At 41.4% G+C, this 26,849-nt stretch overlaps 1 protein-coding gene across 4 annotated transcripts in view; it reads right to left on the bottom strand.

Moving 5' to 3' along the window:
- The window catches only part of RNF130 (ring finger protein 130), a 552,973-nt gene that overhangs the window by 158,206 nt on the left and 367,918 nt on the right, over positions 1 to 26,849 (bottom strand). For all 4 annotated transcript variants that reach the window (XM_082253136.1, XM_082253138.1, XM_082253137.1 and 1 more), the window contains exon 5: positions 10,432 to 10,514. In XM_082253136.1, the coding sequence (XP_082109262.1) occupies positions 10,432 to 10,514 (83 nt within the window). The remainder of the gene's footprint in view (positions 1 to 10,431; positions 10,515 to 26,849) is intronic.

Consider the following 26,849-nt stretch of genomic DNA (forward strand, 5'->3'; position numbering starts at 1 on the left):
GTCGGAACGAAAATCGTGTGACTTTATTGTCGGATCAGTATGAACATGGCCTGAAAATGCAGCACAGAGAATACAGAAAGTTCTCTGACAATATCAGAAGGTATTTCTTTTTTTTTCATTTGTCGAATACATATATATATATATATATATATATATATATATATATATATATATATATAAACACTTAACTGTATATTTAATAAACCAAAAGGGAGCAAATAACAGTAATTAATTGTGAGGTTTAGTGTATATACTCATAACTTTTTCTTTTAGGTAGACTGTATTAAAGACAGCCTGTGAAAATGTAACCTAATCTTTGTAACCCTGATAAAAAAAATGTAATTGCCATGAAGTTTCTTTGTCAAGCTTCTCCCCTCACTACATAAACCACTTCTAGTACTGCTAGATTGGTAAGATATACCACACCTAAGGAAATGTCACTTCTGCAGACTATACCTCACCTGCCATGCTGCATGAGGTCAAGGTAACGTTGAAAGTTATTTAGGAGCAGGAGAGGACTGGGATAGGAGGCATTTGTTTCCTGGACCAGCACTAATACGATATGTTGGCTGGTAGTGCAGAGTGGAGTTACTTCACCATTAAAGCTGGGTGGACGTGTACCTAAATTTGGCTGCGTCAACAGGAACCAGACACATTTCGATACATGCGTAGTAGGGCTGCACGATATTGGGGAAAAAAAAAAAAAATCACATTGCGATATTTTTTCCCCAACGATATATATTGCAATATTTATACCCGCCTCTTCCTGGTGTACACGGTACAGTCGCCTCCCCTCCGTATTTGGTACCTTCTTGGCAGCCTCGGCCCACGTGCGCTCCCTCCGCCTCTTCTGTTTGTCCCTCATGATCAGGCTGTGAAGTCGGTTCTCCTAGAGGTAGGGGGAATCAGGGCCGTCTTTTCCACTGGGCATGCCCGGCGGTTGCCCGGGGGCCCCACTTGCCAAGGGGCCCCACATGGATGGTGGCATGTCCCTGGTGGTCTAGGGACCATTCATGCCACCATGAATTTTTTTTGGAGCATAAATATATATATATATATATATATATATATATATATGATTTATTTAATTTGAGCATGTGTGTGTTTATATGATCTACATACATACATTTTTACACACACATAAACATGATTTTATAAATATAAATATATATATATCTATATACACACACACATATATATATATTATATTATACACACACAAACACGTGATATATTACCAAGAAGACATGAAAACGTGACATGAAATTGTCAATATTTTATTAATATTGCAGTGAATTTAAGGCACAATAAAATTTAATTCATGTTTTAAAATTACATGATATAAAAACAATTGTCTATATAAAAAGTTAGAGATATTACATATACACTGTGCTTTATAAAAGTATTAACCCACCCCTTTAACATTACAACCTTTTCATATAATTGGTTTTACATGCTCATAAATTAGATAAAAGGGAAAACATGATTCAAATTTTACCTTAATTTTAATGGGTGACTGACCGAAGAAAAGTCTGTCTTTATTTATCACAACATAACACACAAAACTACACCAACCCTACCACCACAAATAAAGCGCAATCTACTTCTCTACAAATTAAACCATTTTTATTTTCATTATGGAACTAAGGATGAACATTATAAATTTTGCCAAGGTAATGTGACGGAAAGTAGAAACACCTAGATCTAGGTTTTGGTAAGTAAGTGTCACAACGAAAAGATGCATTGTCGAAACTAATACAAACTTTGTCGATTATAGAAATGCCAAAGTGCTTTGTGAAGACATGCAGTTATGTCACCAGACGTAAATCCACACCAGCCAATGTTTCTTTTTTCAAGTTTCCAAAACAGCCTACTCGCATCCAAGTTTGGTTAGCAAATGCTGGAATGGATAAAAACATGATTCCAGATTTTACAAAATTGATTTTGGAAGACCAAAGAGGAGACAAGTTTAGAATCTGTTCCATGCATTTTGAGAGGGATTGTTACGTCATCAAAGGAACACAAAAAGTGTTACAGGCAAATGCAGTCCCGACTATTTTTCCACAAACCAGTTCAAGTAAAGTTTATGATGACAGCTGGGAAAAAAGACTGTCAAAAAGAAGGACTGAAGACAAAAGCGGTGAACCATGCACATCTCAGTGTACATGTGCTTGTCATCGGTCCTCACAGAAGTTCACACACTGCACTGATGTGAGTACCCAAACAGTTGACTTTGAATTAGAATGGGATAAATCAGAGGAAAGTTATTTCAATGTAGCAAAGGAGGAAAGCATAATTCATGATCACCCCTATGTCCAAGAATTTTCATATTTTATACAGCCTCTGCATGAGTCCACACCACTCAAAGAGGTTTTTCCTTCTTAGTCGAAATGCAAGGTCCCTGTCCAATCAATGGACATTGAAGGTCCATCTGCTTCTGTACAAACACCTATACATATTTTGTCAGAGAATGAGTCAGTGAGTGATTCACCCCTACCAAGCATTTTGAATGAAAAAAAAAAGGAAACTAAAGTATGAACAGGACTCCAGTTTTCGCATTTCCGAATCTGCATCACCCGAAAAATTTGAGCTTGATGAATTGGTAGCAAGTCAAGACGTACCATGTCAAGGCGTACCATGTCAAGATCCAAACACACTAATAAAAGAAAAAAATACATGGTCTTTGAATGTTGCCTCGACCATATCTTAATGGCAATGAGATGCCCACGGAAAAGTTGCTCTGCTCATATTACCAACCTCGATAAAAAATATGTGGGATCGATGGTAATTGTACATTCCATATGCCAATCAAAACATAATTTAAAGCTGTGGCAGAGTCAACCAAAAATTAAGAATATTACCGCTGGAAACATCATCATTGCTGGATCTTTAGTTCTTTCAGGATCTAGTTATGCAAAATTTAAGGAACTCTGCGATTATGCTGGAATTCTTATGTTTGGGAAATCATCGTTTCATAGCAGCTAGCAACGTTTTGTATTTCCAGCTATAGACATTGCATGGAAAAAGGAACAAGAAGAGGTCCAGAGCTCGGTAAAGGAAAAGCCATTGTTCCTGGTGGGCGATGGCCAATGCGATAGTCCTGGATTCTCAGCCAAATATTGTACATACACTTTTATGGACAGACTATCCAAAAAAATTGTAGATTTAGAGGTGGTTCAGGTCACACAGACCACTTCATCTGTCGCCATGGAGAAATTGGGCTTCATAAAATGCTTAGACAGAATACTGGAGAACCATTTGGAAGTCCATTTCATCGGCACAGATCGCCATACTGGAATTAGGAAAGTGTTAAGTGGTCCACGTTATCAACCTATCAAGCACCAATTTGACATTTGGCACTACGTGAAAAATATAAAAAGAAAGTTGCTTCAATTGACCAAGAAAAAGGCCTGCAGACCACTTACATCGTGGCTTGGGCCGATTCTAAACCATTTTAATTGGTGCAGCAGAACGTCCAAAGGAGATGGGGATTATTTTAAAATGAGATTGGAGTCAATACTTTATCATGTCATAAACGTACATACATGGAAAGTTTTAGAGGAGGAGTATGGGTGCTTACATGAGTCAAGTTTTCCTGAATCGGAGAATCTACAATGGATTCAAAAGAAGAGCCCAGCATATGACGCCCTATCTGAGTTAGTGAAAGATCCCCAAATCCAGAAGGACATACCTCACCTTACATATTTTTGTCAGACCGGAGCCATAGAGACATTCCATAGTATGATGCTAAAATATAGACCAAAAAGAATACATTACAGGTTTGACTCTATGGAAGCACGGACAAAAGTGGCAGCTTTATGCCACAACAAAAATATTGTAAGGAGACCTGCAATAATAGAAAAAAAATGGAATCAGGCGAAACCGTGCAATTGCAAAGGATGAACCTGGAGTTTCCATGTGGTCGTAAAAAATGGATAGCCAGACAGGTCTATGAAAAAATGACTTTAACACATGTCATTCCAATTTTAGGGGACATGATAAGATTAATTTCTGGAAATGTTCATTCGACATGGGTTTCTAAAAATAAAGAAATGCCATGCAATATAGCACCTGAAGAAAGACTGGAAACATCTACTGCCATCCAGGAACATCGAACAAGATTTCCACATCGGATAACATAATCTGAGTAAATACACACAATATAACTACTAGCTATGCACCACATCTATCTATCTATCTACCTACCAACACTAAACACCACCTACCCACACCCCCTAAACACTTCCTTTATGAAATACTTTTATTTAAAAATAAAACTATGGAAATTTTGGGACTAAATATTTATAAAAGTACAGCAATGTTGACAATTATGCTGTGATTTGAACGTTAAAATGCAAAGTGAAGACTATACCCACGACCAGAGCACAAATTACAGATCAAAAAATCAAATAGAAATTTGTTATTTTAAATTAAAATACAATTTATTAAAAAAATATGAGAAAAACTACTCAGATGCCATTTCCGAAGCATCATAGTCATTACTACACAGGAAAGCCACATAGGAATCATCAGGATCAGGAAAAGCATGTCTGACAGCATTCACTGCACATGATGGAATAACTCTTCTGTTTCCTTTTCCCAAGTAGCCATATATCCACGCAGTGAAGGTTCTGAAAGCAGTCTTTCTTAGTCTCCTAAAAAAAAAAAAAAAATTGAAACTCACTCTAGTAATTAAAATAATTATTTTCATTTAAAATTGCTGAAAGATGGAATGAAACAAAAATTTAAATAAATGTGCATAGAGAACATTGAAGAACTTTACATTATACATCATATATAAAGAACTTCACAATATATATTAGTAGACAAATATTTAAGCAAAAACTTTACAAAAATATGTATTTGACATATATTGAAATTTTATGTTATACCTGTTGTTTTCAGGGTCTATAGAAGGTGGATTTTGATGAATGGCTATGCAGTTCACTTTTAAAATTTTCGGAAGTGGTGCAGAAAATGTTGAAGCTTGTTATGCATTCTTCACCATCTGGGATGCTGCCCTCCACCTCGTTTATCTCCTTGCAGCACACAGATTCCACAGGAGTGGCCATTGGAATGCAGTTCCCACACCTGCACCAGTCTTTGTTGCCAAGACGAGATAGGTCGCCCTCCTCTTCACTTTCGGATGTGTGCTGGCAAATCTTCTTGGTGGGATTCACTGGAAACGCTGGATCCTGTTCTATTGGTGGATATTCCTTCCAGATTTCATCAATAGGCATTTTGCTCTGTTTTAACAAAAAAAAAAAAAAAAATAATAATTTTAACATTTTGAAAAATAATATTAAGAAAAAATGTTAAAATATTAAGAAGATATGATGTGTAATGTACAATTATGTTTGTAAAAATTGTTTGAATCTTGTTTTTTATTAATAATAAAATTTGGTTTTATAACACATTTCAAGCATGTTTATTTAAAAATACAAGTCAATAACAATATTCATAATTTCGTTATCTAGAATTTAAAATTTTTTTTTTTTTTGATTTTATAAAGTTATGCTTACTCTCTCCTCCCAAGTTGTCTTCCTGGAACCACTGCAGGATGGCTTTTCTCCTTCCATGTTAGAAAATCTATAATGTTAAAAAAAATAAAAAAAAAATTAAAAATTGAACCTTTGAACATTTATATTTTTGAAATATATATATATATATATATATATATATATATATATATATATATATATATATATACACACACACACACACACGCCCCCGCTTAAAATTGCATATCTAGAAGGAGTAGAGCCCTTACGGATGTTGTGTGCAGGTTTTTGTTTGGGGTTTGTTCAAGACCAAGTACAAAAAAAACTTTAATCTCAAGACTTTTAACAGCAGCACAATATAGGCAGGGTGCCCCTTTAACAGCACATTTGAAATAGTGAAAACTAAAAATGAAAACTAAATAAGAGGGGAAGGGGTGTCATGTGTTTGGTAGTTGTTTTGATGGTGGGGGTTGGGTGTGTAGGTTTCTCTTTGTGATGAGCCAAATGGAGACAAAGAGAAAAAATATTGAATCACAGCACTTTTAAAAATCTAGTCCCCCCCCTTTTAAATATTTGCAACTGAAGACAGTGTTCTCCTTTAACAGCATCACAATATAAGCAGGGTTCCCCTTTAAATGCAGCCCAATATAAGCATGGTGCCCCTTAAAATTCAGCACAATATAAGCAGGGTGCATCTTAAAATTCAGCCCAATATAAGCAGTGCGCCCCTTAAAATTCAGCCCAATATAAGCAGTGTGCCCCTTAAAATTCAGCCCAATATAAGCAGGGTGCCCCTTAAAATTCAGCCCAATACAAGCAGTGTGCCCCTTAAAATTCAGCCCAATATAAGCAGTGTGCTCCTTAAAATTCAGCCCAATATAAGCAAGGTGCCCCTTAAAATTCAGCCCAATATAAGCAGGGTGCCCCTTGAACAGCACATTTGAAATAGTGAACACTAAATTAAATTAGAGGGGGAGGGGTGTGATGTGTTTGGTAGTTGTTTGGATGGTGGTGGTTGGGTGTGGTTGGGTGTGGAGGTTTGTCTTTGTGATGAGCCAAACGGAGACAAAGAGAAAAAAAATTGAATCACAGCACTTTTAAAAAGCAATTCCCCCCTTTAAAATATTTGCAACTGAAGACAGTGTCCTCCTTTCACAGCAGCACAATATAAGCAGGGTTCCCCTTAAAATTCAGCCCAATATAAGCAGGGTGCCCCTTAAAATTCAGCCCAATATAAGCAGGGTGCCCCTTAAAATTCAGCCCAATATAAGCAGGGTGCCCCTTAAAATTCAGCCCAATATAAGCAGGGTGCCCCTTAAAATTCAGCCCAATATAAGCAGGGTGCCCCTTAAAATTCAGCCCAATATAAGCAGGGTTCCCCTTAAAATTCAGCCCAATATAAGCAGGGTGCCCCTTAAAATTCAGCCCAATATAAGCAGGGTGCCCCTTAAAATTCAGCCCAATATAAGCAGGGTGCCCCTTAAAATTCAGCCCAATATAAGCAGGGTGCCCCTTAAAATGCAGCCCAATATAAGCAGGGTGCCCCTTAAAATTCAGCCCAATATAAGCAGGGTGCACCTTTAATCAATTTTGTGCTGCTGGGCAAGCAATATAAACACATACCTGTGTGGCCTGTAAATGCTGGGTGGTGATAGCTCGCTCGCTCTCTCTCTCTCTCTGTCTGTCTGTCTTCTCCTCTCTCTCCTCTCCTGCACGTTGTCTGCGCTTCCGGGAGGCGGGGGGTGGCTTTATAGGGGCGGCAACTTCCTCTAACATTGCCGTCCCTATGGAAACCAGTACTATGCCGATCGCATAGTACTGGGCATGCGCGAGATTTCGCGCTGGACTCACAGGCCTACGCCCACTCGACTCAGGAAGAAGGGAAGACATTTCCCCACAACGGACTCGGCAATCCACAGCAAAGATGGCGGCGCACATCAGAAATTTTATAAAGTAAGATTTTATTCTTGCAAACACATTATTTCACCCTAAGAAACAGGATTAACGGATGTATCGAGGTGTAAGGGTGATTGTTAGGGAGAGATTGAAATAAAAAAAATGATTCTGTGCCCGGAACTCCGCTTTAAATTGAGAAAATGTATCATTTTAAAAAGGGAAAAATAAGTTGATTTTAAATTTCATGACATCAACACATCTCAAAAAAGTTGGGACAAGGCCATGTTTACCACTGTGTGGCATCCCCAAACGTTTGGGGACGGAGGAGACAAGATACCCAAGTTTAGGAATAGGAATCTTGTCTAATACAGGCTTCCAGTTGCTCAACTGTCTTAGGTTTTCTTTGTCGCATCTTCCCCTTGTTGATGCACCAAATGTTTTCTATGGGTGAAAGATTTGGACTGCAGGCTGGCCATTTCAGAACCAGGATCCTTCTTCTATGCAGCCATGATGTTGTAATTGATGCAGTATGTGGTCTGGCATTGTCATGTTGGAAAATCCAAGGTCTTCCCTGAAAGAGACAACGTCTGGATGGGAGCATATGTTGTTCTAGAAGAGGGGTCTTCAAACTATGGCCCTCCAGTTGTTTAGGAACTACAAATCCCACCATGCCTAGTCATGTCTGTGAATGGCAGAGTTTTATAATGCCTCATGGGATGTGTAGTCTCACAACAGCTGGAAGGCTGTAGTTTGAGGATACCTGTTCTAGAGCTTGGATATACCTTTCAGCATTGATGGTGCCTTTCCAGATGTGTAAGCTGCCCATACCACACGCACTCATGCAACCCCATACCATCAGAGATGCAGGCTTCTGAACTAAGCGCTGATAACAACTTGGGTTGTCCTTGTCCTCTTTAGTCCGGATGACATGGTGTCCCAGTTTTCCAAAAAGAACTTCAAATTTTGATTTGTCTGATCACAGACTTAGTTTTCCACCAAAGTCCATTTTAAATGAGCCTCGGCCCAGAGAAAACGCCTACGCTTCTGGATCATGTTTTGATTTGGCTTCTTTTTTGGCCTATAGAGTTTTAGCCGGCAACGGCGGATTGCACGGTGGATTGTGTTCACCGACAATGTTTTCTGGAAGTATTCCTGAGCCCATGTTGTGATTTCCATTACAGTAGCATTTCTGTATGTGATGCAGAGCCGTCTATGGGCCCAAAGATCACGGGCATCCAGTATGGTTTTACGGCCTTGACCCTTACGCACAGAGATTGTTCCAGATTCTCTGAATCTTTGGATGATATTATACACTGTAGATGATAACTTCAAACTCTGCAATTTGTCTCTGAGAAACTCCTTTCTGATATTGCTCCACTATTTTTTGCCGCAGCATTGGGAGAATTGGTGATCCTCTGCCCATCTTGACTTCTGAGAGACACTGCCACTCTGAGAGGCTCTTTTTATACCCAATCATGTTGCCAATTGGTCCTCCAGCTGTTCCTTATATGTACATTTAACTTTTCTGGCCTCTTATTGCTACCTGTCCCAACTTTTTTGGAATGTGTAGCTCTCATGAAATCCAAAATGAGCCAATATTTGGCATGACATTTCAAAATGTCTCACTTTCAACATTTGATATGTTATCTATATTATATTGTGAATAAAATATAAGCTTATGAGATTTGTAAATTAGTCCATTCCTTTTTTACTCACAATTTGTACAGTGTCCCAACTTTTTTGAAATCGGGTTTGTATATAAAATATAGGAATTTCTCTTTTTGAATTGAATTACTGAAATAAATGACCCTTTTGATGATATTTTAACCACTTTACCGCTGCTCACGTTGATACTACTGCGGCAAAGTGGCTCTTGTAGGTCTGACGACGTAGACCTACGTCGGCAGACCCTCCCCCTTCTAGACGGCGCGCGCGCGCCACCGGAGGCTCGCTCTCGCTGTATTCAGTCACAGCGGGAGTCGGGCAAGGGGAGGAGCGGCGGCGCCGCTGCTCTTCCCCGATCGTCGGGGAATCGAGTGAGGAGATCCGCCCGCTTGTGTAAACACAAGCGGGCCGATCTCCAAAGTAACAGGCAGGGTCAGATTGCAGCATAGCTGAACCCTTGATCTGTCCTTGTGTCACATAGTCACCTCCCCCCCACACACGTCAGTAAGCACCAGGCATACATTAACCCCGCCCTCTCCAATAAAATTAACCCCTTCCCTGCCAGTGTCATTTTTACAGTAACAGTGCATATGTATAGCACTGATTACTGCAGTAATGTCACTGGTCCCCCCAAAAGTGTCAAAAATGTCAGTCAGGGGTCCGATCTGTCCGCCGCAATGTCGCAGTCCCGCAAAAAAAAAAAAAAATCGCAGATCACCGCCATTACTCGTTAAAAAAAAAAAACGCCAAAAATGACAGAAATCTTTCCCTTAGTTAGTAAACGCAATAACTTTTGTGCAAACCAATCAAAAAACGCTTATTGCGATTTTTTTTACCAAACATAGCAGGTAGCAGAAAACAAATTGGCCAAAAATTTAAAAAAAATTTGATTTTTACATTTTTTTGGGGGGGAATTTATTTCATATAAAAAAATGTGAAAAATATTGTTATTTTTTCAAAATTTACGCTATTTTTTTGTTTATAGCGCAAAAAGTAAAAATCGCACAGGTGATCAAATACCACCAAAAGAAAGCTCTGTTTGTGGGAAAAAAAGGACGTCAATTTCATTTGGGTACAGCGTCGCACGACCGCGCAATTGTCAGTTAAAGTCGCACAACGCCGAATCGCAAAAAGCGGCCCAGACGTAAGACAGCAAAATCCTCCGGTGGTAAAGTGGTTAATTTTATGAGATGCAACAGTTGCTGAGTTTAGTACTAAGGCAATTGTGCTTTTCCATATCCCACATAACACAATACCAAAGCTAAAACATTGTCAATCACTCATTGATATAATCCTATACAGTTTGTTACTGACTCATTGAGCTTCACCTCCATCAACAGTACTGCAGGGAATTATAAAAGGTACTTACTTGCATGGCAACACGCGTACAATATCGTTTTGCTTGTAACTCTCTATGCAGACGGCACAGTGGTCAAAATCCGGGTCCGTTTCCTGCATAGGAAGAAAAACAATTACCGACTTAGTGTATGGAGGCATTAAAACAAATCTGTTGGGATAAAAATATACTTTAGGCTCACCTACAAGTGTGCACTGACTGGGAACAAGCATACAGCCAGTGAAGTATGACAAATTTGAGTTCTTTATTTATGCTGTTCCAGGTCAACAATGCAATTGGTAGTGTCGGACATGAAGCCTGTACTTGCAGTCATTTTTGCCTATTTGTGACTTTCAATTTTCACCAGTAATGCCCCATAAATGTTTCTGTTGGCTAAAAGTTTTGCCAACCCAATAATAATAATGAGGACAAAAAAAAAAAAAAAAAAACACTTACATGTTTTATTAATCATCTGTTTACTTTAATGTTTTATTGTTACACTGCTAATTGCTCTGGAATTTTGATAGTAGCCTACTGAACAAAATATTTCTATAAAATACCTGAAAATTTGTGCTCAATTAAAAAGTAAACGCTTCCTCCCCCCCCCCCGCAAAGTAAATGCATAATGTGCTAGTATGCATCACATACTAGCATATTGTGACATTTCCCTGCAACAAAGCCCGCGTTGTCCCCGCTGTTGGCCACATCCATCCTCACCCATCTTCCTTCCGCGTCTGCAGACTCCAGCTGTATTACCAGCATGCATGAGCGCGGGAGCCGCCGGTCACGGCACAGGGCTTTGAAGAACGGCACGGGCAGCCGTTTCTTCAGACCTCATGTGCCAATGACAACATCGGCTGCATACAATGTAAGTATCTCCTAAACGGTGCAAGTTTAAGAGATATTTACAGCACCTATAGGTAAGCCTTTTTATAGTCATCAGAGTGGGTGTACAACCACTATAAAGTAAACAATACTTTAACCACTTGCCGACTGCCTAACGACTATCTACGTTGGCAGTCAGCCCCTCACAGGCAAAGTGACGTAGGTCTACGTCGCTAGCCTGTGAGGGTCTAGGGAGCGAGCGCGCGCCGCCGGAGGCGCACTCCCGCGTGGTCATGGACCCCCCCGCGCGTGTGACCGGCGGACCCGATGTCCGCCGGTCACTCTGCGATCGCCGCTGCAGAGGGAGAAAGTCAGACGGCTAATGTAAACAAGCTGCCTGTCATTCTCCCCTGTGTAGAAACTGTGATCACATGGTTCTACTATGTAGAACCGTTGATCACTGTTTCTACAGCTCAACAGACAGCCAATCACAGTTAGAATCACGCCCCTAGGGACACACACAGCCCCTCCCTCAAATAAAGTTATCCCCTTCACTACCAGTGTAATTTTGCAGTAACAGTGCATATGTATAGCACTGATTACTGCAGTAATGTCACTGGTAACCCCAAAAGTGTCAAAAATGTCAGTCAAGGGTCCGATCTGTCCGCCGCAATGTCGCAGTACCGCAAAAAAAAAATTGCAGATCGCCGCCATTACGCGTTAAAAAAAAAAACAACAAAAATGACAAAAATCTTTCCCTTTGTTAGTAAACGCGATAACTTTTGCGCAAACCAATCAAAATACGCTTTTTGCAATTTTTTTTTACCAAACATAGGTAGCATCAAACAAATTGGCCGAAAATGTTAAAAAATTTTGATTTTTACATTTTTTTTGGGGGAATTTCATATAAAAAAATGTGAAAAATATTGTTATTTTTGCAAAATTGACGCTCTTTTTTTGTTTATAGCGCATGATCAAAAAAATCGCACAGGTGATCAAATACCACCAAAAGAAAGCTCTGTTTGTGGGAAAAAAAGGACGTCAAATTAGTTTAGGTACAGCGTCGCACGACTGCGCAATTGTCTGTTAAATTCACGCAGTGCCGAATCGCAAAATACCCCCTGGTCAGGAAGGGGGTAAAATCTTCCGGGGCTTAAGTGGTTAACCTATCTGCTTAAAGCAGAGCTCTACCCAAAAGGGGAAGTTCCAATTCAAGCAATCCTCCCCCCTCCCCTGCCACATTTGGCATGCCATTTTTTTTGGGGGGGGGGGGGTACCTAGTTTTGACAGGTACCTACTCCCACCTCCGCTTGGATAGCCTAGGCGATCTGAGTGGAGGTTCTCAGTATCCCAGAAGACTGCCCGACCATTCAGGAGGCGCAGCAGGACAGCCGCAAGCTGTCATAGACGGGTGTCTATAGTTGAAATGCTGGCGCCTGGAAAGGAGAGAGAGAGAAGCGATAGTTTGGGCGACAACATCACTGGATCCTGGGACAGGTGAGTGCGTGTTTATAAAAAGTCAGCAGCTATATGTTTTGTAGCTGCTGACTTTTATTAAACACAAAAACTACTAGAGCTCTGCTTTAATGAACTCAAAGGCTCTGTTCACATATTGGCATCCCGGATCATAGGCAAAATCGCCGAGACTCTGCCCACGATTCCGAATAACGGCAAATCGCGGGATGCCCACGTTATTCCCGTCACTTAAAATGGCACCCCAAATGCTGCACAATTTTGCCGCGATTGTTGTCTGACTATTCATGTTAAAATCACACAAACAGAATTGCGGGACGCCTGTCATCCAAAAAAAAGTACTTCATTTGGGCAACAGGTCTCGCGCGATTCTGTTTGCGCAATTTTACTGTGCTTCATCGGCACAATTTTACTGCGATTCGTCGGGCGGAATGGAAGTGACGGGAATCGCGCTGGTATCCCGCGATTTGCCGTGATTCAGAATTGTGGCAATTCTGCCCGTGATCCGGGATGCCAATATGTGAATGGAGCCTAACACTTACTGTCCCCAAGTTAACCTTTCACTTACATGTTAAAATCAGCATTTTTTGCTAGAAATTTGTTGTTTTTTTTAGTAAGTGATTATATATTTTCTTAAAGCAGGGATATCGGTAGAATAAAATGGCGGCAGTTGCAATTGATACTGGTGCAGCTGTTTATCAAGCGCCAGTTTTTAGGCTACAATACAATTCGTTTTAGTGCACACAAATACAATATAATAGCAAATTTTTTGGTAAAATATAAAAGATTGGGTTGTGTTAAGTAAACAGATACCAAAGATATCAACCGGCAGCAAATACAACCTTAAAATAATTTTAATACATGGATTATGTGCAAACTTTAAAACGTATCTTGCAAGTATCACTACTTTCTATTTCAAAGCTTACAGAAAGATTTGCTTTAAATGCAAAATTAAAGCATTCCATTATCCAGTTTAACAACTAAAATGCCAGTAGAAAACTGTAGCTGTAGAAGGAGTTTTTCAGCTTTTATGCAGTAGCGGTTTTTTTTTGCGTTCTTTTTTAGCTTTTTTCAGCTGTAGCGTCTTTTAGCTCTTTTTTTTTAGCAAAACTATATTCCCACAAAAGCTTATGGCTCAAAAACTTAGATAAACGCAGAATAGTCTCGTTTTTCAGCGTTTTTAAGCTTTTATTAGAGTTCCAACTCCTCTCGAAACCCTCTAGTTCTGGGGGGGTTTCAGCCAGAAAACTCCCCTGCCAAAAACTGCTGATAACAGCCTATGTGTGCATGAACACAAAGGATAACATGCTGGGGAGTTTACCGGCTGCAGAAAAAATGTCTGAAGACAAACAGCAGCTGTAAAGACGTCAAGCGTGCATGAGACCTAAAAGAAGGTTTCCGGGGACAGTCCCCGGACTTGAGGACACTGTCCCAGTAGAAGTCTGTCCCCAGATTTGTCCCCGGATTCAGGGCCGGATTAATGTAGACAGGGCAACCCATGCTGGCTGAGAAACAGCCTGGTGGCTCAGATGCAGACGCCCCCTGCTGGACGATCTCACTGCTGCTCCTGCTGCTGTTCTGTGGAGGGGAGGCAGAGCCAAAAATTGACTGTGTGGAGGGCTGAGACCGAGAAGTGAGCAGATGGGGGGGGGGGGGTCTGTTTGTACACAGGTGAAGGCAGTGGGGAACAGGGGTCAGAGCTGATGCAGCTGCATGGAGAGATGGAGAGTTTAGCTGTTGTGGGGGGAAGGGCTAGGTGGTGGCTGCAGAGATAATCTGTGAGAGAAGGGTGCAGAGGTGAGCTATGGAGGTGGGGGCAGAAGTATCCTCTGTGCATGGCAAACCTCTGAACCCTGAACTCTATGCCTAACACCCTCCTGTATATTATGTAGTCCTGTGCCCAGTGCTCTGTGTATTGTGTAGTCTTGTGCCCAGTGCTCTGTGTATTATGCAGTCCTGTGCCCAGTGCTCTGTGTATTATGTAGTCCTGTATCCAGCGCTTTGTGTATTATGTAGTTCTGTGCCCAGTGCTCTGTGTATTGTGTAGTCTTGTGTCCAGTGCTCTGTGTATTATGCAGTCCTGTGCCCAGTGCTCTGTGTATTATGTAGTCCTGTATCCAGCGCTCTGTGTATTATGTAGTCCTGTGCCCAGGACACTGTGTATTATGTAGTCCTGTACCCAGCGCTTTGTGTATTATGTAGTCCTGTGCCCAGTGCTCTGTGTATTGTGTAGTCTTGTGCCCAGTGCTCTGTGTATTATGTAGTCCTGTGCCCAGTGCTCTGTGTATTATGCAGTCCTGTGCCATTTACCAATAAAAGAAAAAAAAATATGTCCCCAGATTTCATTTTAAAAATCTGGTCACCTTAGCCTAATAGACAGCACATAGGCATTACAACAGGAGATGCAGAGGGAGGGCACAAGTGCTCCTGATAGCTGCTATGCCACCTAATTACCATTTGTGGGGTCTCATCTCATTCTGCACAGAATAAAGCAGCTTTTCTACTTTCTACACATCTATTTTTCTATTCTGCTATCTGATGTTTGAGCCTCTAGTTGGCTTATTAGGCTTACTGGAAAAGAACAAACTATATCCCATTTTATTAAACACTAGTGGCTTAAAGCTGCATTTCATAGTCTAAAATAAAGATATTTTTCGAAAACTTCCAACCTTTGCTAATATGAGTTTGAAAATATCTGTGTGCAATATATATTATATATATTATATACTCTCTGTACACACACACCCATACATACAGGGGATGTTTAGCTCAGTGGTGGTGAGCGTTTTCAGTGGGTCGTGCCATTCCGAACTGTGGTTAAAGGGCTTCTTGGCCCGCTTTATTAAACAATTAAAAAAGAAAAACAAAGTCTCTTAGGTCAGTATTTTTCTATGCAGGGGTTTCAACTTCACAAAGTACTATAAGCAAAAATGTAATAAAAACGCCAAGCTCCCGACTCTTCAGTAGCACCTCTGAATATGTGGCTCAACCACATATTTCTCTTATGTCCTCTGACAGTCACAGCCTGTTCGGTATACCTTCACGAGTGGTTATGGTGCCCTCTGCAGGAGGGCGCCATTACCCACTCGTGAAGGTATACCGAACAGGCTGTGACTGTCAGAGGACATAAGAGAAATATGTGGTTGAGCCACGTGTTTGCCACCCGATAACTACCCGCCCCCTTTAAGCTGCAATAGACAGAAGACGGGGATGTTTTCATGTCGTGGCAGAGTTGACTCGACAGGTGTTGTTCGGTGGGTGGCAAGTCCGATGAACGCTACCCATGCAAGTCAATGGGGAAGCACCACAACCGCCCTGCAGCTGCGTGCAATGCACATGGCTGCGGCTCCATTGTTGGCACAAATGTGGCTGAAACAGGCGGTGTGGATGAGTTGCATTGCTTCCTCATTGCCTGTCAGTAGCCTCTGGAGAGCGAACCTAATGCAGATCGAGCTTCAAAGGCAAGAGGGATTTAGAGGCGCATCTAAATCTACCCTTAATGGGAGCACAACTGTCTCCTGGCTGGAGCACACAGATCTCTCCGTATGGGGTCCTAAGCTATACCCAGGCTTTGCTTATAACAAGCGTTCATACTTGCACACTCCCACAACCTACAGATCTCCAGTAAGACCTGGACTTCGGATTGAAGGCTTCCTTCCACCCAAGACGCTCTGAAGCCTTCAAGCTCCTAATCCCCATTTAGGATTACTGTAACAGTTTTCTCAACTCTCAAGAACACTCACTATTAGTATGGACACCATGTCGTTCCTATATCCATCTTCACAGTGGCAGAGCCTCGTACTGTCACAACATACATAACACACACACTTACTGTGATTGAGGCACGCTCTGGACTTGACAGAAGGAAGAAGATATATAGTGCAATGTCCAACGTTTTAGCAGGGCGCAGCCAACCTTTATCAAGACAGTCTGTCAATTCCCTCCATACATGAAGAGCTTTATATCTTTAACATGTGCGGCAACACCAATTTGACTTTATACATATTTTAAGGGACAGGCTTAATTGGTTTCGGCAGCAATAACAGCCCAAGAAGGTTTGTCCTGCAATTTTATTCAGCAAAGCAGCAAACAGTTTCAATGCAGGAAGGTTTTGCACAGCAAATTCATAGCATAAAACAAAAACATTTGCATGTTCAAGCCACTAACTAAACTCAGGTTCGGTTCCTGACTATCAGGTTTCCCTCTAATGGGTCCCCTAAAATAAACAGGCAGCATTTGTACCTTTTTGTGTTCTGTCAGCAGTCAGCCTTCTCACCAGCAGCAGGTTCTCACCACAGGGTGGTGAGAGAGCTCAGAGAGCCCTGAGCATCCATCAGCTCATATATATATATATATATATATATATATATATATATATACAGTGGGTACGGAAAGTATTCAGACCCCCTTAAATTTTTCACTCTTTGTTATATTGCAGCCATTTGCTAAAATCATTTAAGTTCATTCTTCTTCCTCGTGAATGTACACATAGCACCCCATACTGACAGAAAAACACAGAATTGTTGACATTGTTGCAGATTTATTAAAAAAGAAAAACTGAAATATCACATGGTCCTAAGTATTCAGACCCTTTGCTCAGTATTTAGTAGAAGCCCCCTTTTGATCTAATACAGCCAGGAGTCTTTTTGGAAAAGATGCAACAAGTGTTTCACACCTGGATTTGGGGATCCTCTGCCATTCCTCCTTGCAGATCCTCTCCAGTTCTGTCAGGTTGGATGGTAAACGTTGGTGGACAGCCATTTTTAGGTCTCTCCAGAGATGCTCAATTGGGTTTAAGTCAGGGCTCTGGCTGGGCCATTCAAGAACAGTCACAGAGTTGTTGTGAAGCCACTCCTTCGTTATTTTAGCTGTGTGCTTAGGGTCATTGTCTTGTTGGAAGTTAAACCTTCACCCCAGTCTGAGATCCAGAGCATTCTGGAGAAGGTTTTTGTCCAGGATATCCCTGTACTTGGCCGCATTCATCTTTCCCTCAATTGCAACCAGTCGTCCTGTCCCTGCAGCTGAAAAACACCCCCACAGCATGATGCTGCCACCACCATGCTTCACTGTTGGGACTGTATTGGACAAGTGATGAGCAGTGCCTGGTTTTCTCCACACATACCGCTTAGAATTAAGGCCAAAAAGTTCTATTTTGGTCTCATCAGACCAGAGAATCTTATTTCTCACCATCTTGGAGTCCATCAGGTGTTTTTTAGCAAACTCCATGCGGGCTTTCATGTGTCTTACACTGAGGAGAGGCTTCCGTCGGGCCACTCTGCCATAAAGCCCCGACTGATGGAGGACTGCAGTGATGGTTGACTTTCTACAACTTTCTGCCATCTCCTGACTGCATCTCTGGAGCTCAGCCACAGTGATCTTTGGGTTCTTCTTTACCTCTCTCACCAAGGCTCTTCTCCCCCGATAGCTCAGTTTGGCCGGACGGCCAGCTCTAGGAAGGGTTCTGGTCATCCCAAACGTCTTCCATTTGAGGATTATGGAGGCCACTGTGCTCTTATGAACCTTAAGTGCAGCAGAAATCTTTTTGTAACCTTGGCCAGATCTGTGCCTTGCCACAATTCTGTCTCTGAGCTCTTCAGGCAGTTCCTTTGACCTCATGATTCTCATTTGCTCTGACATGCATTGTGATCTGGAAGGTCTTATATAGACAGGTGTGTGGCTTTCCTAATCAAGTCCAATCAGTATAATCAAACACAGGTGGACTCAAATGAAGGTGTAGAACCAATTTAAGGATGATCAGAAGAAATGGAAAGCACCTGAGTTAAATATATGAGTGCCACAGCAAAGGGTCTGAATACTTAGGACCATATGATATTTCAGTTTTTCTTTTTTAATAAATCTGCAACAATGTCAACAATTCTGTGTTTTTCTGTCAGTATGGGGTGCTATGTGTACATTCATAAGGAAGAAGAATGAACTTAAATGATTTTAGCAAATGGCTGCAATATAACAAAGAGTGAAAAATTTAAGGGGGTCTGAATACTTTCCGTACCCACTGTATATATATATATATATATATATATATATATATATATATATATATACACACACACACACACAGGAGAGACTAACAATGAGCTCTGGGTACCAGGTAGCATGTGGACCTAGAAATAGAGGCTTTTCCCATCAAAAGTGCTACAAAGTCTCTGAGCTTCAAAACCCAGAACAGAACGGTTTCTGAGAAAACAAAAGGTTTATTTTCTCCATATCTGTCACAAACCCTGGAGCCCCTCACCATGTGTAGGTGAAAAACTTAGGTAACACATACTGGTTACGCCATCTGCAATTCTGTCAGCCAGTGCCACACAATTTTACAAACACACATACATTTTTTTTAGTTAAGTAAATTTGAAATATTGCATATGAATAATTAGCATTCCTAATTTTTTAGCCAGAAGATGTTATCCATGCTTTCCACACTTGAATTGCTGAAAAAGCATGTTTGCAGAGCGCAATAGCTCAAGCTGAGATTTAGACATACAGTACAACTGAGTCAAGAGTATTTATAGTATATATAGTCAGAGATTGGAAGCTTTAAAGTGTATGTTAGGACAAAAAATTATATTTCATAACAGCCAATTCCACATGCATACATTTATTTCTGTCCCAGCAAAATAATGCCCCAGCCTCGACTCCCTAGAGCCTGCCAACACACTTTGTAGGGAAAGGAGTCTTGAGCACCCTGCAGCGGTTCCTGAAAGAATTTTATAAGATGGTTTCACAGATAGGAAGTAAGGAACTCTATTGATGGACTTTTGTTTGCTGCAAGCAGGAATTTAAAGTGCAGTTCCGGCCACAAAATTGACATAGTCGATTTTGGGCCATCCGCTTCCTATTTGTCACCTGAAAAAGAAATGGGAAGTTACGATTTTTTTATTTTTTTTTTACTTACCTTGTAATTGCAGAAAAAAAAATACTCACCTTTCTTCCACTTCCTCCCTCAGCCGCGCGGCCCGCGCCGTCACTTCCGCTTTGCAATGATTCCTGGGAGCTGAACGTCATCGCTCCCAGGAATCAATGCGCCTGCACCGGCCCCGACGTCAGTTCCGGTTCAGGCGTGTCATACCTTGCTAAAGAGCTCCTGGGCACGCCCAGAAGCTGTGCAGGGATGACGCTGCGGCCCCCGGAAGTGACGGCGGGGCTGGCGCAGTGCACCGTGGGACCGAAGAGGATGGAAGAGGATCGCGCTGGCTTCAAGCTGCCCACACCTGAGATGGCATCGCTGGAGAAGAAATTTTAAAAGTGAATATTTCTTCTAAACGGTAAGTGCGAACCGGGACAGATCAGAGGCTAGCCATTGTGGAATGTACTAGCACTGACTGTCCCGGGGGTATGTAAATTGAAATTTTTTTTGTGGCCGGAACTCCGCTTTAATTCCTATACATGCTGAGAGTGCAAAACCTGCAAATTTTGAATGATCCAAGAAGAATGTTAAACTGATGCAATCAGCACAAGCCAGTTGATACAGGTATCTTATCAGAAAACCCACGGTGCTCTGGGAATCCTGTTATGGTTGCACCTTGTATTAAAAGTATATTTGATAGAAAAAAAATAAAACTGAACCAAACCATTATGTTTTTCTATCAAAATGAGTCTCCCATGATGCAAAACAGTCACATTCCAATGTATTTACTATTAAGAGGTACCCAAGGAGTGTCATGGTACAGCAGAACACTTTGGAGTAAATCAGACCTGGGAGATTAAACCATGCTGGAGGACTCCTGGACAGACCAATACCTCAAAAGAGCAGATGACAGGAGACTCCCCAAGGTGCAGAGTCTAAGGGACCCAGTATTCACCTGATGGTAGAGATGGGCTTCACTGTGTGCCGACTCCAAACCATGACCCCCCAGATTCAACCAACTCAAGACCAGGGACTCAGAGACAAGAAGATTATTAGGGTAGGTACAGCTCAAAGGTCAGGTTTTGACGACAGACTCGGATACTTATGAACACATCAAGGGTCAGGCAGATAGCTTATTTGAATAAACAGGGATAAAGCCATGAGTCAGGGCAAGTAAAGGACTCCTAACCAGTGAACATAGCCAGAGTTTGGTACACAAGAATCAGTTTAAGCAGGCTTTATAACAGGCAGGGACAGGGCTTGGCAGTTAGCTTGCTAAAGTGTTGCTTGTGTAGCAACCTAAGAGCTTCACAAGTTTAAAGAGGTTGTAAACCCACTTGTATAACTTTTATCTATAGGTAAGCCTATATTAAGGCTTACCTATAGGTGCTATAAATATCTCCCAAACTTGCACCGTTTAGGAGATATTTACAGTGCAAACTGCTGATGACGTCATCGGCGCAGGCGCTCTGAGGGAACGGCCACCCGTGCCGTTCCTTCAGAGCTCAGTGCCGTGAACGGCGGCTCCCGCGCACAGGCGTGGGAGTGATGTAATCGCGCCTCCGGCCAATCAGATGGCCGGAGGACGCGAACCCGGAAGCAGGACGGCAGGACATGTCGCCGTGTGACAGATCACCAGTGATGGGAATAATGGTGTTATAAGTAAAACGGCGTTACTACCGGCGTTACTTTTTACAGGAACTAGTAATCAAACAAATTACTGTTTCCCAGGTAGTAACGCCATTACCGTTACTGACAATAAAAATGCGGCGTTACTATTTTAGCCCGCTGGATGTGTATACAGTAAGCTTAGAGAACGTCCCTGTACTGTAATACTCTATGTACCGCGCTGAGCCAATCACGGCAAGCGGCGTATACTATTAATGCACACAAAGCCTGCTCGGATTGGCTGAGTCAGAGAGGCGGGCGGCTTATACAACCTTTGCCAATCCGAGCAGGCTTTGTATGCATTAATAGAATACGCCACTTGCCGTGATTGGCTCAGCGCGGTTCATAGAGTATTACAGTACAGGGACGTTCTGTAAGTAGCCGAAGCTTACTGTATACACATCCAGCGGGCTAAAATAGTAATAATAGAGAAGTTCTGTATGTAGCAGAAGCTACAGTACATATTAGGGCACATCCAGTTGGCTAAAATATTTAATAGGGACGTCCTATAACTACCAACTAATGCCGCCATTGTTTCTGGCTCCTGTGTGCTGCTAATCAAGATTTTAAGATAAGTGTGCTATGTTTAACTAATTGGTATCTCTGCAGTTTAACTAATTCCTGAACCTTGCACCCCATACAACGCATTCCTGAACCTTGCACCCCATACAACGCATTCCTGAACCTTGCACCCCATACAACGCATTCCTTAACCTTGCACCCCGTACAACGCATTCCTGAACCTTGCACCCCGTACAACGCATTCCTGAACCTTGCACCCCGTACAACGCATTCTTAAACCTTGCACCCTGTACAACGCATTCCTGAACCTTGCACCCCGTACAACGCATTCCTGAACCTTGCACCCCATACAAAGCATTCCTAATGCAATAGTTACTTTTCCTGGTAATTAGTTACCTTTTTGTGAGAAGTAACTAGTAACTATAACTACTGGTAATTACTTTTTTCCAAGGGACATGCCCAACACAGCAGATCACTGAGTATTATGATCAGCAGAATGTTGGGTGACCAGCATTGATACACTACTAAGGGGTCTATGAAGACGTCTAGCCAATGACGAAACGCGTTAGCTGGCACGCACGTCGTGACGACACTTGAGCCCGGTGGAACGCAACCCAGAAGTGCTGCCTTCCATACCGTAGCTCACATACAGTGACGGCGTTTTATGCTATTTTTTACCTTGATTTCCTTTGGAATTTCACTGTTTTTATACCATATGCTTTTATTGGGACTATGTAACTGGCTGACCCGTTTTTATATAATAAACTTCTTGGAAAACAGTGCTACACTATCCAGACTCTCCTTTTTTTCCCTAACATCCCTGACTGGAAGTTGGCGGCAGGAGGAGCGCTCTCGCAGGAGAAAACATCCACTTGGAGGGAACGTACCCAGACCCTGGGGTCACAAAGCTCTGGTGGTCCTAGTGTCGTAAGGCGAGTGTGAGTGTGAAATCTCTCTATTTTATCACAGAGGAGCACAAGGATTGACACCAGGGATAGAGGGGAAGATCCATCACTATAGCACTTAGCACTTTTCACTGTGCACTTCTATTTATTTATTTAATTATTATTCACTATCAAGAAGTTACTTCACTTCAAAACAACAAACTTTTTTGTATATGGATTTAATTTTATGAACTTTTTAGCACCATATGAATTTGCAGACCTATTGATTATTATATATTGTATTTAATTATTTATTTTTTAAGTGTACTCATTCATTTAATTTTATAATCGATCACGGGGATATATATGCACTTTATAAGTTTGAATGTATAGTTATATAGACTATTAGTTAAACATTCAACCATTTTTTGCAAGCGCTATAGGTAATCATATATTTGATTTCTTCACTTTATACTTGAGCACTCGCACTTTCACTATAGCAGCTGCAACACACATATTTAACCATCTATTTATTCAGAAACTCTAGGGTTCTCCATTTGGCGCGGGAATATACTTTGTATATTTTTCTTTCTACTACTAAGGGGTCACCAGGTTTACAGGTACAGAGCTTGAAAGCTGTTACAGTGGCAATAGTGGGACTATTCTTAACCAAGCAGGAGTGAACCTGTTAATGTCTTGAGTAATGGTCCACTTTTAGTTTTGCACAAGGGTCCAGTTACTTATACCTCTGGGAAATATCATACACATCTAGAAAATGTTAGCGCTGCACTTTATTATAGGGACAGCTTTCTTGGGTGCACCACTTCAGCAGCAATGTGTTCCTGGAAATGATCTTAACATTTTGGCAGCTATGGGTTGCTCTGAAGAACAGATTCTCAATCTGCTGCTCTTGGTTGCATTTCTTTGTCAATTTGTAATTTAACTATGTCAGTCTCCAAAAGAACAGGCTTGTGAAATGAGACTACTGTGTTTCCATCACACGGTTCCTGGAAACAGTACTGTAATGCTGGCAGCTGCTCTGAAAACCTCTACTTTGTCAGCAGGGTGCAGAGACTGTTCTGCAGACAACTGGCTCAGCCTTTGCATGTTAACTAAAAGCTCTCCAATGAAATTAGGTGGCGTTATTGACAAATGTGAAGTACAAAGGCAAGGGCATCAGAAACCACTGCAGGAACTAAATTAGCAGCCAGTCGATATTTCATGTAGTCATCTGATGGGGCTGTAGTGATGAATGAAGGGCGTTGGCGCTTCTTCCTTCTATGTTGTATGTGCGTGGGCTCATTCTGAAAGCACACATCTTACCCAAAGAAGACAATACACAGGGTTAGTGTACCTTTAGTCAATTTACCATTATTAAAGAGCACCCAAAGGCGATAGCATGCATTTCCAGAGCTTGCACTTGCTAATTAATTTTTGCCAGAGCACCTCTGGAGCCCCCAAACCTGGTTGATTCGGCCTACACTCTGTTGTGATGGACAGGCTTAATAACCAACGGGTGCAGACAGGGGTATGCCAAAACACAAGCTTCCAAGTGGACATTTGTATATATTCACAAGAACGCATCCTGGGTTCAAGTTTCCAGGACAATCGGGCAAAAAGCAGCTTGTACTACTAGTGGGCAGCTGGAAGTGGTGTTTATTGCTAGTTTACCAACAGAACAATGATTGTATGTATACGGCAAAGCCAAATTTTTTTCTTTTTTTTTAGGTTTGAAAAACAGTACAATTTTTCTTTAGATTTACCAAAACCATATAATATGATGAAACTAAATACTTTCAATTTGTATGCAATCAGGCAGGCCCTTGCATTACATAGTTGAACATAAATCCAAAGGAAATCGAAAAAGAAAATTGCATAATGGCCAGCCTAGGGGCCCTTTCACACATGCTGTCCGTTTGTCTGTTTTTCAGACATCTGTTGATGAATGAAAAACAGACATCGATGCATCTCTATGGAAAAACAGATGTAAATGGATGATCATCCATTTACATCAGTTTACATCTGCATCCGTCATCATCCGTTTTTTTTAAACTGATCAAAGCTCTATTTTTCCTCTGTTAAAACAACAGATCGGACGAAAAAAGGTTGGACAAATGGTCAGTTTTTCATCCGTTTTTTGCATTGGTAGTGGATGTAAAAAAACCACAAAAAAAACTGATGAGCACTGATGAAAAAACTGATTAGCACTGATGACCACTGATGAAAAACGGATGACCACTGATGAAAAACGGATGACCACTGATGAAAAACGGATGACCACTGATGAAAAACGGATGACCACTGATGAAAAACGGATGACCACTGATGAAAAACGGATGACCACTGATGAAAAACGGATGACCACTGATGAAAAACGGATGACCACTGATGAAAAACGGATGACCACTGATGAAAAACGGATGACCACTGATCAAAAACAGATGACCACTGATCAAAAACAGATGACCACTGATCAAAAACAGATGACCACTGATCAAAAACAGATGACCACTGATCAAAAACAGATGACCATTGATCAAAAACAGATGACCACTGATCAAAAACAGATGACCACTGATTTATACTTCATTTTGATGTGACTGAACTGATGAAATAAACAGTCCCCATGTGTGAAAGGGGCCTAGGAACCTCGCTCAGTTTTTATTACTGCCTGTCTATTGCAAAGCTTTTTTCAATTCCTGCCCAGGCAGAATATTAGGAACAGGAAGGATTGAAAACAATAGGATCTCTCTCCAATAGGTTCAAGGGCAAAATAAACTTAAGGGGCTGGACTCAAGTTTTAGATTTCACCAAATAGTAGATGATCGTAGCTTTCGCTGAACTTTGGCCACTAAAAAAGACAAAAAACAAACAAAAAAAAAAAACAAAGTGTAATCGTCTGGAGCTCAAGCTTTTTTTTTTTTTTTTTTTTTTAATTTTGTTCTCTTCAATGGGAAAATTTACCCAGTGGGGACAAAGAAAGCAATAACATTAAACAGAAGTTTTGACTTTTCTCAGTCTGTCAAAAAGTTGACAAAAAAAAAAAAAAAGTGTCTGAATTTGGATTTAAGGCTAGGTTCACACTATTGCAAACTGGAGGCAGGTTTTCCTGCATCCAATTTGCATCTCAGGAGCCTGTGACTAGCTCTCAATGGAGCCGGTTCACAAAGCTCTGGGACAGCTGCAGAGCGAATTGCACAGAAATGCTGTGCATCTTCTGGTCTGTTTCAGGTTGGAATTCAGCCAAAAATTTGGATCTGAAACGGTGAAGAGGGATGCACCAGACCCCCTGCTCTGAGCCGCTCTGCACAGAGGTGTGAACCCAGCCTTAAAGAAGAGTCTGTTAAACATTATTTATATACAATAGGGTTACACCATGCAGTGCTAGAGCTTTACACAAAGGAAACCTGGTGTGAGAGAAATACATCAGTCCACGTCCCTGAGCAGCAGCAAATATGCCAATCAGGGGTTTAATTATAAGTTTACCTTAAAGCCCAATTTAAGTTTGTTAATAAAATTATCTGAATACATTAAATGTGCAGCCAAACGATTGATTTCAAAACGATTAAGCTTGTGTTTAATTTTGCTCCACTGCAAGAACAAACTCCTCTTCCTTGGTATTGCTGCAGAAAAGGAAGCAGTGGTTCCTCTGAAGTGGTCCTATACATCCCCTTCCAGGTTCAATTAGCAGGCAGCAAGCATGGCTGCAACACCCATATCTGGCTGGGTATTCTCAAGAGTCCCAGGTGGGGGTCAGGGTTCTGTTGAAATGATCAAGATACAGTAGGTAAAAAACCAGCTCAGTTTATTAAACCCAGGCAAACCAGACTGCAGGTCAGTGCCAGGACAAGGTCATCCAGCAGCTAGGGCAAAGATGCCAAACTGTATCCCCCCTCCCGTTTATTATGTGCAAGGTAGATTACTGTGCCCAGGGCAACCACTCCTCTGGCCCACCCCTTATCCTGGCCCTGCTGCAGGTCCATCTAACATTTCACCCAATATGGGCTTAATTACAGAAAATCTCTAGGTGGGGATGCAGCATGGTATGTCTGAGATTAATAAAGTTGTGATCGGACATCATGGGTAAGAACAATGAGCAAACCACCAAGCAGCTTTTCAACTCAAACGGGTACAAGGACATTCTGGAACCTGTTATTCTGCATGGCTGCCAACAGTTAGATCCAATAGTCTAAAGTCTAACCTATATCTACCTAGGC

Source organism: Pelophylax lessonae (genome assembly GCF_965119305.1).
Source record: "Pelophylax lessonae genome assembly, chromosome: 4".
Taxonomy (NCBI): domain Eukaryota; kingdom Metazoa; phylum Chordata; class Amphibia; order Anura; family Ranidae; genus Pelophylax; species Pelophylax lessonae.